The sequence below is a fragment of the Primulina tabacum genome, chromosome 13 (genome assembly GCF_025594145.1).
Source record: "Primulina tabacum isolate GXHZ01 chromosome 13, ASM2559414v2, whole genome shotgun sequence".
In the NCBI taxonomy this organism is placed as follows: domain Eukaryota; kingdom Viridiplantae; phylum Streptophyta; class Magnoliopsida; order Lamiales; family Gesneriaceae; genus Primulina; species Primulina tabacum.
This window is the reverse complement of record NC_134562.1, coordinates 37,579,906-37,596,042: the sequence shown is the minus strand read 5'-3', so window position 1 is coordinate 37,596,042 and position 16,137 is coordinate 37,579,906. Positions and strand designations below refer to the sequence as shown.

General features: G+C 35.4%; 1 protein-coding gene across 3 annotated transcripts in view; it reads right to left on the bottom strand.

Moving 5' to 3' along the window:
- The window catches only part of LOC142523416 (protein SWEETIE-like), a 50,920-nt gene that overhangs the window by 8,772 nt on the left and 26,011 nt on the right, over window positions 1-16,137 (bottom strand). For all 3 annotated transcript variants that reach the window (XM_075627200.1, XM_075627202.1, XM_075627201.1), the window contains exons 9-39: window positions 15,547-15,636; window positions 15,375-15,455; window positions 15,030-15,098; window positions 13,672-13,797; window positions 12,216-12,319; window positions 11,785-11,917; window positions 11,603-11,709; window positions 10,154-10,264; window positions 9,872-10,039; window positions 9,628-9,714; window positions 9,378-9,471; window positions 9,197-9,265; window positions 8,961-9,083; window positions 8,806-8,874; window positions 8,618-8,722; window positions 7,938-8,026; window positions 7,156-7,312; window positions 6,214-6,363; window positions 5,980-6,029; window positions 5,659-5,758; window positions 5,524-5,580; window positions 5,139-5,206; window positions 4,548-4,641; window positions 4,185-4,414; window positions 3,216-3,360; window positions 3,056-3,124; window positions 2,276-2,332; window positions 2,031-2,117; window positions 1,817-1,945; window positions 1,464-1,664; window positions 884-1,336 (exon numbers count right to left, since the gene is read on the bottom strand). In XM_075627200.1, the coding sequence (XP_075483315.1) occupies window positions 884-1,336; window positions 1,464-1,664; window positions 1,817-1,945; window positions 2,031-2,117; window positions 2,276-2,332; window positions 3,056-3,124; window positions 3,216-3,360; window positions 4,185-4,414; window positions 4,548-4,641; window positions 5,139-5,206; window positions 5,524-5,580; window positions 5,659-5,758; window positions 5,980-6,029; window positions 6,214-6,363; window positions 7,156-7,312; window positions 7,938-8,026; window positions 8,618-8,722; window positions 8,806-8,874; window positions 8,961-9,083; window positions 9,197-9,265; window positions 9,378-9,471; window positions 9,628-9,714; window positions 9,872-10,039; window positions 10,154-10,264; window positions 11,603-11,709; window positions 11,785-11,917; window positions 12,216-12,319; window positions 13,672-13,797; window positions 15,030-15,098; window positions 15,375-15,455; window positions 15,547-15,636 (3,672 nt within the window). The remainder of the gene's footprint in view (window positions 1-883; window positions 1,337-1,463; window positions 1,665-1,816; window positions 1,946-2,030; window positions 2,118-2,275; window positions 2,333-3,055; window positions 3,125-3,215; window positions 3,361-4,184; window positions 4,415-4,547; window positions 4,642-5,138; window positions 5,207-5,523; window positions 5,581-5,658; window positions 5,759-5,979; window positions 6,030-6,213; window positions 6,364-7,155; window positions 7,313-7,937; window positions 8,027-8,617; window positions 8,723-8,805; window positions 8,875-8,960; window positions 9,084-9,196; window positions 9,266-9,377; window positions 9,472-9,627; window positions 9,715-9,871; window positions 10,040-10,153; window positions 10,265-11,602; window positions 11,710-11,784; window positions 11,918-12,215; window positions 12,320-13,671; window positions 13,798-15,029; window positions 15,099-15,374; window positions 15,456-15,546; window positions 15,637-16,137) is intronic.

Here is a 16,137-nt window from a genome sequence, read left to right as displayed (position 1 = left end):
TACACTAGCCCACCTGACAGTAATGGAAAAAGTCTAAACAAGAGAGAATTCTTATTCAATTGAGAATACCTAATGTTTGGGGGCGACAACTCTTGCTCAGCACGATCAAATCTTGACGTTTGGGTTGTTACAAGGTTAGTTGTACAATTATCCATAACTACAATTTTTTTAATGAAGGGCAAGCACAAGATTGATTGGTATTATAGTCAAGGTCGCGCATTTCATTCTCAAGTTGGTGCAATTATTAGGAAGGTGATTGTTGGGGAACAACATTTGTCCCTGCTAGGAAAGCAATCATAACATAATATTTAGTCTGCCGTATGATTTTAAAATATTTAAGTTGTACCATTATCATTTTAAAATGGTAAGCAATCGATACTACAATATGTGATTCAGACAATATCTACATGTCCGATTCTCATAACTTGCAAGATAGTGTAATTATTAGGAGAGACATTGTTGAGAATGGTTAATTGTCCCTGTTAAGAAAGTGTTTGAAACATGACACTTAGACTATAGTACGGTTTAAAAAGACTTAACTTTTCAGCTTAGACTACAATACAGATTAAAAGATTTAACTTTTGATAAAGCGGAAAATGTTCAATATTATTGTTGGTATTAAAGTGTCGCATACTCGATTACTATTAGTTGCAAGTTGGTATAATTATTGAGAAGGAAATGGGGAGCGACAATTGCTCCATCTAGGAGAGCGGTTTAAACATGGTGCTTGGGCTGCTCCACGATATAAAATATTTGAGTTATACCGTTATCCAAGTTATAATTATCGGTAATTCGCTCGATCCCATATTCATACTACAGATATAGCACATTGTAGATTTAAATGTCAGCTGGTGTAAAATAGAAATCTGGCATCTATGCATACCTCTAATAATTCTTTACAAGCATCCATGGTGAGAAACCCCGCTGCGAAAAATCTTTCGGTGATCATGAATTGAAAAACGGGGAAGAATATGTCATATAGTTTCGAGCGTTGAGAATTTGAACCATCAACTGGGATGTCATTTTTGAACTTGGATGTGACGCAATATACTGGTATTATATAATTATTAAGGGTAACATCTTGCTCCTGAAATAAAATCATAAGTAAAAACCCCCACAGAAAATCAAATTCATCTTTTCTCAGCTCAACCATGCTGTATCTGGAAATTGGAATATCCTTTGATTTTTCACTTGCTGCAGATCGGTTCACATTTGAATTCGCAGGTACTGCATCCAACACCAGTGCTTGAAGAATCACTGGCCATGCTTCTTCTAAGCATGGTTGTAACTCATTTGAAACAACTGGTGTTTGAATTCCATCAAGGAATGGTTTCCACTGTTGTCACAGAAACAAGGACAGAAAATTCAATAACAAGGGTTATAATTTTTTTTCCTGCAGACTTTTCTTCCAGTGAAGCAGGCTGGATAAGGAAAGAAGGAAAGTCTCCAAATACCAAGCTTACACTTTCCAAATGTAGATGGAAGCGAACAAAGCAGTAGTCGTTCAAGAGAGAGAGCCAATATGTCCCTAGAATGCTAGAACTCTTTGAAAATAATGGAAGTAGTGCTAGATATTCATCGGGAATTTCATCACCCTGTTTCCTTAAGAAAGCAAACATATAGCATTTGAGAGATGCGTGAACCGTCAGCAGCCTTATTTTGATCTGAAATTTATTGAAAAAGAAAAAAAAATGAGCATCTAGCAGAGGCACCTTCACGTTTAATCATTAAAGATTTGCTTCAAAGTTGATCGTGCCATGGATATTTTAATAGTCAACTCTCACAAAGACAGCTATCAAGATTTATACAAGTATACCTTGCATGAGACCCATTCGGCATAGGAGGGATAGTAAAGGCCATTAAAGTCATCCAAAGGACGTGCAATCAATGAAAATATTCTCTTGACGGCAACTTGATCTCGACTAATAATCCCACTTGTAAGCATCTGGACATTACACGCCACAGCATATAAATCAATAAATGTGAATTCACTTCAGTAAACAAAAGAAAAAATATTGCTGCATTTACACCTTTGTTGCTAGCTGAAGCCCGGCTTCAAGTAGGATTGGGCCCGACAATGAGTCCAATGCACTTCGGACTGCAGATACCAATTGGGCCTGGGTGATTCGATTTTAATCAGTCAACCACTAACAAAGATGTATATTGTGCTGTGGAATAACCACAGCGACTCAAACAAAAAATATATGGGAAGACTGTCATAATTACAAAATTGAGATTTATGGGGAAAATTTTGCATGGAAAAGAAAAGTTAAACCTGATATTGTTCCAGAAGGACGTGGTCTGGAAGATCAGGGTCCAGAGATGCTGCAAACTAATAACCCACAAAAACAAATTAATTTTATGATAATAATTGTTGAAATGCAGCATAAACTTGGCTGATATAATTCTGAATTTAGAAAGAGCCATCATTAACAATGAAAATAGGAGCATGACTAATAATCAAAAGGGGTATGAACTTGGTCAAAGTTGTTTTAAATTTACTTAAAATTACCCTTAGCAATGAAAATAGGAGTATGACATTTAAGCAGAAAGGGGTAGAATGCCAACCAAGACATCAGGAATTTAAACTTGCAAACAAGCAACGTATCGTTTACTTGATTTTGAGAAGCATTTGGATGACATTCATATCAGAAACAAGTGTGCAACCATTTGGCCTCCATTTGGAGACATTTAGCAGTGGAATATCAAAATAACTGGATGCCACTGGGTTGCCAAACTCCCAATGCACAGCCAACTATGCAATTAAGTGAAGAAGCTTAAATATCGTGCCCAGAGCTACAGGGTGCAAATAATTGTAACATTAATAAATATCCACACTTTTTAGTCAAAATAAAGCCAGTTTTTTTCTCCAACTAAATCATTCTCCTCGAAGATTCAAATATTAAAAGCTTAAAAAATCTTGCATTGTAAAACGAATAATGCGCATATAGAGGTAAGAAACATAAAATGCAGCATGAAGTGTAATGTGCCTAGTTTTAATTAACCATCTCATATCAGAAAGTCCAAGAAACGATAGAGGCTTCTAAAGAATAACCTTGTCCATGACCGTGCATAGAAGTGACACACCAATTGGCTGCATTTTTTCAAACTGAATGGTGCTTATCTGTAAAATTGATGCGGTGAATATCAACAATCTAAGCATAAAATATCCAGAAATTTTAAGCACAGTTATGCAATGGTTTTACATCCATCACCTGGTAAGCAAGAGAAATGAGCTCTTGCAATTGAAGAACCAGCCAGTCTCTGGAAAGTGGTCCTTTAGCAGTTTGCTGTCTTGCCAATAACAGGTCAAAGTGAGCAGGATTTTCACCAACTGCATGCGGAAGATGATTCAGGCACCTGATTCCAAGCATGTTTAAGGATGGTATATCAGTCAAAGGACGTTACATTATCACAAAGAATAAAAGGCTGCTGTGTACAAAATGAGTAGAACACTCTAATCATGATTTATCAGTCATACAATGTAACACCATCAACAATGTAAAATCGTCAAAATGCATAGACGGCAGCCGCAGGGTAAAGTCTCTGAACTTTTTTATCACCATGTTGCAATCTTTGTTGTTTATGTTTATTATACACTTTATAAATAACACTTAGGATCTTCGGTTTCTTCAAAAACCTAAAAGTTGGAACATTATTTGTCACAGGTGAATTACTGATTAAAATCAAGGAGATAATACATCCACTCCCCCAGGTTTGATCCAATAGAATTAGGACGTAATTTTAAAATCAAATTCTACTGAGCCCGCAATATATTTGTTCAATGGTTTGAAATGCTAATGGTCATAATTTTCTTCATTCTCGGAGCATAATAACAGTGAATCAAAGAATGCAGCAATTAATCCTCTTGACTTCATTTACAGTTTCAAATTCAGAGTATGGACATCCCATTCTTTCAAATATACTAATGGGACTCGGTTCAGGGAAGAGGAATAATGAATCTAAATAAGATTTTTGCTGACATTAGAAAACACTAGAAACAAATCAGTCAGGAAATCTCAAAAGGCTAACACATGACAGTATATTTTCAATGCTATCACTACCTAATCATGCCAACCTTTAATCGACTTGAAGCAAGAAAAATCAGCAAAGTGAAACAACATTCAGTGACTAAGATGAAAGAAAATAGCTTAATCAATTATATAAAAGGCTGGGTCACATACTCAGCAGCAAAAACTCTTGTTCGATATCTGAGGTGCTTATCTCTATTAAAGTTGAGACTGGTGGTGTATTCCACACCGTAACTTGGAATTGGCGAATTTTTGGAGCTAGAGACCATGTTCTCATCATCTTCGCCAAAATTCAAGCTTTTCTCACCATCCAGCACAATCGAAGAATTCACCAAATTGTTGCTAGTGCTTGTTGCATTACGTCTCGATGATGTAGAAAGAATCTAAATGAATTTGATAAAAATATTGTTTTCATCACATAATTTTAGAGATTTTTATCTAGTTTGTTGTGTCAGGCATCCATTTTCTATCGCACAAACAAATTGCAATATCAGTATTCTAGTAGGTGAAACTAACCATGTTGCGGCATATCGATAGCCACTGGGATGATCTTGAGGGGCATGAAGCATAAAGCAGTCTCATAATAGTGGTGCGCGCTAACTGTCCAATCCTGTGAAAATGTAAGAGAGAGAAATAATTCTAAATTATGATAGTGACAGAGTGTGACAATTAAACAGAACCATAAACCTCAGAAAGCCTAGGTACATATCTCAGGGTGGCTATAGTTTCAATTGGGCCAAGAAAAAAGTTAATAATCACATTCCAATTACAAGAGTAAAATGGACACTGTTCTTATCCAGTGCTCAGCAATTTCAATTTACTTTCTTAAATTCATGTTTCATTGAATAGGCATCAAGGGATTCCAATCCATATATCAGAAGAAGCATCCCATCCTCAACGACAACAAAAAAAATGTAAGGATAGAGGTGCCTTGATAAAGCCAAATAATCATCAAAGATATTCACGGAACTATACAAAGGAAAAACATTATAACCTCATTTCTATAAAAGGAACGATAGCCAAAGGCATGAAAAATGAACGCTTCAGTGCCCAATAATGTGCACCAAATGTTAACCAATATTATACACGATGCTTGATAAAACTTACTCTGTATTAGTCTCTTCATCCAGCATGTGAAACAAGGTTTCTTCTATTTGTTCATCGATGATGGAAATCTGTAACATGGTCATCAGCATATGCTACTAAATTGTATTCAAACCTTGGAAAACATCATTTAAGCCTCACATCATATTCTTTATTTCAACATACAGCTTTTGTGGGCCAAGAAAGTGTATCCATATAATTAACTTCGCAAAATTTGGTAGCTATCAGTATGTAGATATGCTATTTTGTTAATGTCCTTTCAAAATCGTTTCAATGATACTACAAGAATGAAGTTTCAAAAAAGCAAGGGGGAGAAGCGTGCATCTTTCCACCGCTTCAATACAAAATGTAACAAAGATGGTCATAAAAAATAGTATCTGCTACTAACCGGGTCTTTTTCAATGAGGTGTCGTAGAGTGGACAAAGCTAGATGTCTAAGAGTTGGCTGCCACAATGACAAAGTCTTTTAGAAGCAGTATATGAATCCATCAAACCCTTTGAAGGAGCAATAAATGATTATTACTTGTCGAGAGATCAGAGTTGGGAGGAGAGTTTGCACATGGCAATGCACAGAAACTGCCTGTGGTGCAAAAAGAACAAGCTGTTGTGTAAAACGTACACTCCTGTCCAGATGAGAAGAAAAGGTGGAAATAAACAACTGGTCAGTTAAGATTCAGCACAGATAGTTCACAGCTCAATCAACTCCAAGTGACAGCTTAACCGACAACATGACACAGAAAAGCCATAATGTTCAGATCCACTGCCAATAAACTATAAAGTAGATTAAATCATTTTTCTTTTTAAAAACAAACACGATAGTAAATAAATAGTTATGTAGACATACTCGAGAAGTGTTGCCGTTTCTTGGCAGGAGCTGATCTCTGCAATGGCCGACTATGCAAAAAACATCATTTAGGTGAAACTTAGTAATCCAATAGACAAAGTGGAAGGACATGTCTGAATAGAATAAATATATATCTTAAAAGGTATAGAGAATATACCAAAAAGGCAGTCAATAATTTTCAAAGTAATCACTCAAAAGTCAAAATTCACATCTTAGGAATATGAAAAAACAAACCTTACAGCGCGAGAAGAAAATGCTATCGGGGGAAAGTTCAGGACCTATAACAGCAACAATAGCATTTATGAGGCAGCCCACAGCTTGCTGCAGGTCAACTAAACCACTCTCCTCTGACAAGAGGATCTCCATAGCAAGGCCAAGTGTTGTCTGCAATAATAAAACACAAATATAAAAATCTGATGAATGTGACTCAAATTCAAACCCAATTGTTTCGCATCCTAAAGATAGCTTCAACACAAAATCAGCAGTCTTGTTTAACAGTTCCAAGTGTAGGATTCCAAAGCAGAACGCTATGTACCCAAACAGTAGCTCAAGAACATAGAACATCACACCAGAAGTAAATACGACACTATCAAGAGGAGTCTGCATTCATATGCCCATTCCTTATATATTTACTAAATCAATGAAAAAATCATGAAAGGTATGAGAAGCAAACACCGTTTATCAAATGCCAATATTTACGATATTAATTAAAAACACTAGCGGATTTGGCTTGCTAATATCCCATTTAAAAGCTTACACAGTTGACACCAACTGCCCAATCAAAAACCACCAAATTTCAAAACCTATATGGAATGCTTTATTCAGGTCAGTCATACAATATGCCTAAAGTAAAAATATTTACTGTGTTGAAGATATTTATATGGAAAAATCACTTTCAGTAATAAAACTTGCAACCATTGGTTGAATGTATCATTCCAGTTCGAATGGATTACTTAACACCTCGAGAAGATGAGTTTGAACCCGAAGGAAGCTGCAAACCGTTTGTCCCAAAAATGAAACATTTAAAAATTAAGTCCACTTTTGATTCAATCATTAGGAGATTTCATAATCTATTTGAATAATTTCTTGTTTTTGGTCAAATTACAGCAGCATAAATATAAAAAATACAAACTAAAAAATATGTATAAGAAGGAAGGTCTCCATGCTCATTTATACCTGTACGTGTGTTACGTAAGACAAACCAGCAGCTTCAATGGTCAAAATAAGTGCGTGCAAGGACCATATCTGTAGACTAGATACTGGACTTTTGGCAAGTGAAGAGACAACATTCACGGTGGTTGGGACTAAACTCGACAAGGCCATGCCTCCTGCACTGCAAACAATAATGATAAAAGGATATCATCTATTATGTTGACCGAGTGGAAGACTATTTATCACAGAAGTTGCTAAAGCAGAACAAACAAGAGAGACACATTGACCACTATAACTTACCAATTACAATTCCAAAGAAAATGACATATACCTTGGTTAAGGATATGGCAGGACGTCTAAATTAAAGTTGAACAGGTCAACTATTGTTTACAGCAATCCCTCTGTTTCACTGTTTTTAATTCCTTGACTACGCCAATTTAATATGTTAACTTCTAAGTTTGAAATCAAAAGCAACTTTGTCAAGAATTTGACCCATACATTTACAACGAATGTGAACACCTTGATGTTTGAGTTTCATAATATTTGTGCAGATGCTATTGAAGTAAACTGAACATTCAATGATAAGGACTTGAGAACCAGGTTAGGTTTTAACCCAAGGTATGATATAAGTGTGTATGGTGGTAATCCATTCTTCTGGGCCCGGAAGCAAGGCCAGCTTAGGCAAAAACCAAGGAACTTTTAGACTTTCTAAATCTCTAACTACTTCATGGTAAGTCGGTAAGAGGCACAGACCCTGTTCACACAAGCAAATGCAGGTATATCTTCATCAAAATTTTCATAGTTACCTGCGATGAATGCAGCCAAGAGCTAGAGAAATTGATCCGGTATAGTTGGAATCTTCAACGCTGGTTACATCACCAAGAAGTAGTTTCGTCTGTTCACAAAATCTAGTAAAAATCATGACATAGATGCTCCATGAGAAATATGAAAGACCATGGCAGAAAAGAGTAAGGGGAAGGCTAAAAGAAAATATCAGGAGTGAAAATGAGTAAGAAGAGACATGGTAAAACAATAAATTTGGAATGTCCAGATTGCATCTATAAGAAGTAATAGAAGAAAGAGAGGTCTGTAAGGAAACGGCAGATTCAGGAGGCAAGAATGAACTTTAAAATCTAGTCCAGATTGTATGTGGAGCGACTACTTCATAAGCATCAAATCAGCAGCTACCAAATAGACATTAAATCAGATCCAACTGTACAGACAACTACTAAAGGTGAATAAATTCTCAAATGAAACTAAAAAAAGGGCAGTAAAGAAATACCATCGAATAACTGAGATACAAATTTGACATTATGACTTGGGCATTGATAAATTATTGTAAGTCTCCATAATACTTGCCAAAAAAACTAAATATAACATCTTTACAAGAATTAGAAGTACAATCCGGAAAAAGATGAAAGAGGAATCAACAAACACATTACTATGTGAAACTACTACACATGCGAACCAATCAAATTTAACTCACCAATCTGGCAGTGAATATATCATTTCCTAGCCTTGCTAACAAGCCAAGCCCTTCTGCTGACGCTCTACGTTGTGATGCACAAATATCAACTTCAGCTAGAATACTCTGTCATGATTATTGGGTTAATCTCCACCAAAAAAAGAGGGATCGAATATCTGAAAAATTTACACTAAAAGAAGCAGCATAACCTGAAAAATAGCCTGAGCTGCACTTAGTATCTCCATTCCCAAGGGTTCAGGACGTAGAGCAAGCAATGTCTGGAAGACAAGCATAGTCCACATACGAAGTGTTATAATGCAAAAAAATGAAGGTTGTAATAATGGTCATCATATTGCTATATAACCTTCAGCCCAGCTAGCAACCCAACACATATATTGGTAATGCTGGCCATGTGCCAAATTTGTTTTTTCCCAGCTTTCAAGCATTGATCCATCATGCCAATAAATTTGAGCATCCCGTTACTATCCTGTGAGAATTCCAACAAATAAACACAACAATCAGCCCTTTCTAACTAGACTGGCACACATGAATTCAAACACAAAACTCACAATGAATTAAACTCTCAATAATTTAACTTACCTGAAAAGCAAACATAGTTCCGAAACAGAGGAGCATTTGATTCACCAACATCTTGCTTATAGTCTCAGGCTTCATGATCATTTACATGTAACCACATCAGCGAGTCAATAAAAATGAAATTTGACGAGTCATCAACCTAGGCGGTAATTAGATCCTCAATGAATTGGCAATGCACTTTTACCTGAGGAAAACTAGGAAGCTCATTCTCCCATACACAAGTCAATACGCCGTCTTTTCCTCCTAGAAATGAACGTAGCTCGTCTTCAAACCAATCCCTGCAAAAGCATAAATGGCAAGTACAAAATGAAGAGGGCTGGAAAAAAGACTTCATACGTCTTAGAAAAATGGTATGAATCCTGAGATTAGAATGGAGTAGGAGCATCTGTCCAAAAGATAAATTCAGAAAAAATGTATGAGGGCGAAGATTAGACCTTCCAGGAGTCCAAGGGCCCAACCATGCGTCTCTCTTGTCTAATAACGTCATCAAACAGGAGCTTTCCTCGCATTTAGAAGCTTCCCTGTTTCGTGCTCCAATATAAAAACCATATAAGATTAAATTAGTTTAAGAAACAATCAAATCTGTGCTGCAAACTAAATTTATAAAAAGAAGCAAAATGCCAGCATGACAATGCAAAAAGGGGAAACTGAGCATAGATATTAATCAATTGAAATTACCTAAAGGGCGTAGTACATATTTGAATGATATGACCATGGTCACTTTTATATAAAGATGGATCTGAGAGGGCTTGATATGTTAGCAACACCCGGATGATAAACAAGCCCATTAAAGGTTTAGTGCCCGGTCGTTCATTGTCCACTACCTGTGATATGTAGGACAATGCCCTAATCCATACAAACCAAAAATCAAATTGTCAATAGAAGTTCCTAGATGGGACAAAGAAAATCGTAGCTAATAGGATACCAAAATAAAGATGAAATTTTCCAGAAGTATTATACCGATTTAGATATAAAAGAACTGGCTGGAGTAAAATTCTTCTGTTTATGGCGTCAGAAGCAACAAAACATTTTATAAATGAAGTGAGCGCATCCATGGCAGCAGACCACATGCTGTAGAGGAAAAGTTACTCTATAACCAAAAAATTGATATTTACAAGTAAAAATTAACAATTGAGGTAGAGATGAAAAAGTTGCAGAACAAAGAAGACTACAGCATAATAGAAATATAAGCTGTGATGAGGGACATTGAAAGAAATACATATTCCAAGTTATATGCAAATTAAACCTACATCTTGAGTTTAAAGATATCAAGTTATGCAGAAGCATTCTATGTTACCAAAGGCCAACGTACCAGATGGAACTAAAATACTGCTCAAAATATGCTAGTCAAAAAACAACTCAAAACTATTTGACTAAATATGAGGATTAAGTGTGAAGAATGAAGAGAAAGCTTCGATTAAGGCAAAACATGAGAAAAACAGTCAACCAAAGTTTAACCACATTAAGCGCAAAAAATATGATTAAGCCTTTATCTTCTAAAAAAATAAGTTAACTTTTAATTTTTTTTTAAAAAATTTAAATTAACTTTTATTATTTTGTTGATAAAAAATAACTTCTAAATTTTAAATATTTGATAATATAATTTTTTTTAAACGAAAACCATTAAAGCCATCGAAATATTCTTTAATAGTTACTTTTTAAAGTAAATAATTTCTACGATTTATTCATTTATTCTTAAATTATGTATGCTTATGTGTACTTTAATATTTTAATTGACTTGATATAATTAAAATAATAGTAAAAAACTAAAAAAGTTTTTCACACTTAATCTTATACTCTCTCTTAAACTTGTAAAACTTGAATCTTAACCTTAATGCTACGTCATGCTTCGCAATTTCTAGAATCTTACTATATACTCTCTCTAAAGTAAAGATTGTGAATGACAAGAGTTCACTGCCGTATAGCTGGTATTAGATAAAGTTACTTGCTGGCCATTGTTTGCCATTAAAATGTGCTAAAGCCACCTCACAGCCCTCATATACGAATCAGATTTTCATTCTAAGAGTCTTGCATAAATTTCACCATTATTACATAGTTTTCATATATTTTTAATCCATTCATTCCCTCTATAGAAATACAAAGACCAGAGAATCAGTCAAGAGTGTTCGGGACCTTCAACTCAATAGTTACTGCAGTAGTTATAGCACAAAATATATGAGAATAAATTTTTTATCACATCCTAAGTGGTACACAATATTAGGTCAACGATTCTGTTTCTCTGATCGCGTAAATGATTCAGGCCCCAACCTAGTTCTTTGATTGCTTGAGTGCTACACACCAAAGGCTTCCTCATGGAACACAACACATCCAATGTTGAAGCATCTCAAACCATGAGGTGAGAATACCCAAGGTAAAAGATGAAGCAATAATATACATCATTAAACTCACCATATTTCTGATGCGAGATCTTGGGATTGATTTATGTGTTGTCTAGGATTCCGACTAAATGTCGGAGCCCATAAGGAAAGGATATCAAAAACCTGGTCTTGAAGCTCCTGCAACCATCGAACTACAACCTTTGAGACAGAATTTCCACTTACAACTACAAAAGTAGATCAGCAAGCATTGACCTCCATTGACATTGATGACAGGAGTGAAGACAGAATTGTCCATCCAGCCTCTTTTTCAACAGCAGCTGCTGCAGGGTTCCGGCTGGATTCCATCAGCAGCTTCTTGCAAACATCAAGTACAGAACTGGGCAATCTACATCAACCACATACCACAACAAGTAAGAGATGTAAAAGGCAAAACGGTTATTTATGAATGGATTCGTCTCGTTTTTTTCAAGTTGACATCATCTTAGAAGACTTGTACAACTTCCACTTAGCAGATGAAAGATGAGCCAATGAACTCTAGAAGTGGACATCATGACGAAGGAAGCAAGTTACAATGTAACAAAGTATGCCAACACATTCATTACACTATCTTACAGCACCTTGGCGCACAATGGTAGTAATTAAAGCATAAGAGAGGAGAAACATTTGAAGAACCAAGACTCAACCTGGCTGGATATCCTAAATGTAACTTCCGAGAAATTGACACAAGTGAAGCCAAAACTGCAGCTTGCCCATGTAGAGACCCAAGCTCCTCTTTGAAATTAGATGCCTGGAAATTATTGGAGGTCATTGAGTACATCATCATGACCAACACAATTACCAGACCCCACCAAACTGGGGAAAATGGTAGTTTGAGCCCCAAAAAAAAATAGAACAAAGGCAAAGTAATTCCACATTTCATGTTTTCGTCAATAGCTTATTGCAAACATTTCTTATGTAAATAACAGATAGGTGGTTAAAAAATCATGCAGTAGTGTCCAGTCATTCCAAAATGAAGAAAATTTAGTTCAATGCCATCAATATTAATCTTAAGCTTTTAACATGTAGATCACTCCAAATTACCAACTATAGTGCTTGATTAATACGTGTATCACATCTCGTCAAAGTATAATGTTTAATTACTTTTCCTTGAATAAGTTGCAATATAATATCACATTCCAATGGATGGTAACTCATCCCTAAAGTAAATTGTCGAGGCTTCAATGTTATTGACCAAATATGGTAAACTAGGCTACAATCAATAATTTTCCGTTTCTTCCTTAACAACCCTACATCAACTCGGTATAAGGTCAGTTTTGGATACATAAGTCATAACATATCCAAAAAATAAATAAATCGCTTATTTAATCTTATTTTTTCTTAGAGTTTTTCTCAAAAACAAAACAGCTTTGATGTTTGGATAAAGCAATGAAAATGAGTTTTTTTTTTTAAACGAGAGGTTGAAGAAGAAGTTCAGAAACCATATTTTCCAACTTCAGGAAAAGAGCTTTTTGAAGCACTTTTTATTAAAACTTCTCTATTCCAGTGCCATCATAACATAAGCAAATATATCAAACGTGAGTACCAAAATATTGAATTTACGATTCCAAGAAGTTATAGGGCATGCAGGACCTATTCAAATTCAAAGTATCTACCAGACAAAGGGCAAAGTGAGGAGGTGAAGTAAAAGTGAAAAAATGAAGTAAAAGGACATCCAACATGTATTTATGAACACAACTGAGAGCACTGGGCCATGTTTCTATTCAGCGACCTCATTAACTTCACCACAATCTAGTACAAATTCAGTTTCATCAGTGCAGCCTTGAGAACACTCTATATTCATCTCAGTTAAAACTATAATATCATTTCTCTTTTAGTGTTGATTTTCAATTGTGATTTCACTCCCTATTTGGATCAAATTTACTCACTCGATCTTAAAAAACACCTGCTCGTACTGCATCTCCCTTTATGATTCAAGTTCACTTACAAAAGTTAGAACATCAATTCTAAACGAGTTGCGTGTGGGAATAGTGAACTGCGTTATCAAAAATAACAGATGAGAATTCCAAAATGACAGCAGGAAAGTTGCAAGTTCCAAGAAGCCATAGAACATATAGTGAACACAGGGATGGTAAATTTTACCTTCTCAAAGGCAACATTTTCTCTGGCTGCACAAAGCATCGTCATGGCATAAGAAATCAAGCCGCCAACACAGGAGGGGTCAACCTCAGCCAGAGCACGAAGAGTTAAGGCAGCTTCAACTCTTACCTACAAAAAATTTTGTTTGTCATGAATTCATGATTGAAGAACTAGATACATCAAGAGAAAGTACAGAGAGCACCTAAGATGGAAACTACAGAGCACTTAAATATATAATAAATTTTATTTGTAAAACTTCGAAGTTAAAGCGAAAATAATTTCTTCCTAACCAAAATATAATCACTGATAAGGGGATGAAAAGAAAGATATTGTCACCATATGCGTCGAAAATAGAACCAAAATTATAATTGAATCACATAAACAAAAGATGCGACGAGCACCCATTAAAGTAAAAGATGTTCAGTACAACGAGCAAATACATAGGTTGTTTATATCCCAGAGGAAACACAAACAAGTAAAAATAGAATGTCATTCTCTCCATTCCCTTCAACTGATAGCATTCCAGCATAATAAAATCCAACAGCACTTAAGACCTTCAGTCCTATTACATATTTGCATCCATAATCAAAGATAAGCACAACATGCATTTGTTTCAAGTTATTCAGCTCCAGCTCAACCACAACTTGTCTGCATCGAGGCTGTACTAATATTTCATCCACAACCTCTCATGATGTGCAGCTACTCATAGAATTCAAATTATTCTATTTATGGAGTTAGCAAAACTCCAAATGCTTAATACACCAGCAAAACCTATTTCCATCTCATACAACCAAAATTAAGTAAATCTAATACAAACACCAGTGAAGAATTATCTTAGTCAGTAGTAAAGGGCAAAAGCTAACTATAACAAATAGGGCAGTTCCAAGATTTTTTAGTTGATTGAGAAGCTTCTACAAACAAACTCAAGGCGGTTTGATACAATATCCAACTAGCTAAAGATCGATCAAACCTGTCACTTCCAATGCTGCGTTTAAAAAGAAAGGAAATCTACATCAGGACATAGTCCATTGATTACCTCTCCAGTGAAGAACAAATTATTGTTCTGGTCTATTAACTACTGTGGATCAATTCAAATTTTTTTTTTTGAGCAAAGGATCAATTCATTTTGGTCACTTGAAAACGGTGATAATAAGAAGATACTGAAAATGTCAAAGTTTTCAGGAATAAAAATCAAAATTACACTTAAAGCTCAAGGAAAATAACGTTAAAATAAGCTTGTTAGTGGTGAATGGCGGAAACATTAATAACATATTGCCATGTAGTACTCTATAAAGACGCATAACTGTAAAAACACAGGTATAACGAGGACCAAAGAAAAATAACCATCTAAAAAAGCTTACCAGCGGGGAATAATGGGAAAGAGCTGCAACAACCGTGTCATCAAGAACTTCCTTGAACTCAAGTGGAACCTGCAGTTCAACATATTAAAGAATTTATCTTAGCAAAACTCTAATACAATTAGCATTATGTCAAAAACGCATATTAAGCTTGTTTAATTTAAAGAAATTGCTCAAAGTCAACTGTAAAGGAAAAAAAGGTGCACCGCCTAAATAGAGAGCACAAAGTCATTGCAAGAGAAGGGAGTAGACAAAGATGCGGTGGCCAAAACAATCAGTATGCAAGATTAATTAAAAAAATCAATCATAGAGAAGCTACAAAAAAAAGAGCCAAAAAAAGCACATCACCTCTCCCAATGTTTTTAAAACATAAGAAAGAGTTCTTAAAGTGGCGACTCGCATGGAAGGTGTGAAATCAGGTGACTGAAGCTGCAGAATATAACATGGTCAGTTTCCAAGTATGAGACCAACATTATAAGTATCCCACAAATAATACAATAGTGTGGTTCACATAACAAACCTGCTTGCCAAGAAAAACCAAAAAGCCTCTCTGAGTAGGTTCAGTCATTTGATCAGTCACACCTATTCGCAGAACATACAGTACACATGCCTTCAAATTAACAAGAGAAAAATCAAGATCCTGTTAGGAATATAATCCACCAAAAAGAGATGCCAATTAAAATTTGTGATACAATAAACAAAGCTTGAGCTAAGCAAGACATGCAACTCAATCTGTAGACTGCAATGCGCGATTGACAAAAGTAATGTTTCTGAAACGTTAACAAGTAGACAAAGTTGTGTACATGTTCATATCTTTTTTTGATAGGAAACATAATATTATATATAATGAAAGATTCTTAATACAATAATAGCGGATGAGTGGTCCGCAAGATACAAGAGCAAAACATTTTCGTCAAACCATTACAAACTTCCAATCTCTAACAACATCTGATATCGAAAGATGATTAAGCCCTTTGATTCTTGTCATTGTAGTCGCAACTCTGAACTTAATGATCTCCCATAATTCGCTTGCGCTGGCGTTATTATTGTTGAAAATTCTGTTATTCTTCTCTATCCATATGGTCCAAAATGTGAGCTGAACTATGACATA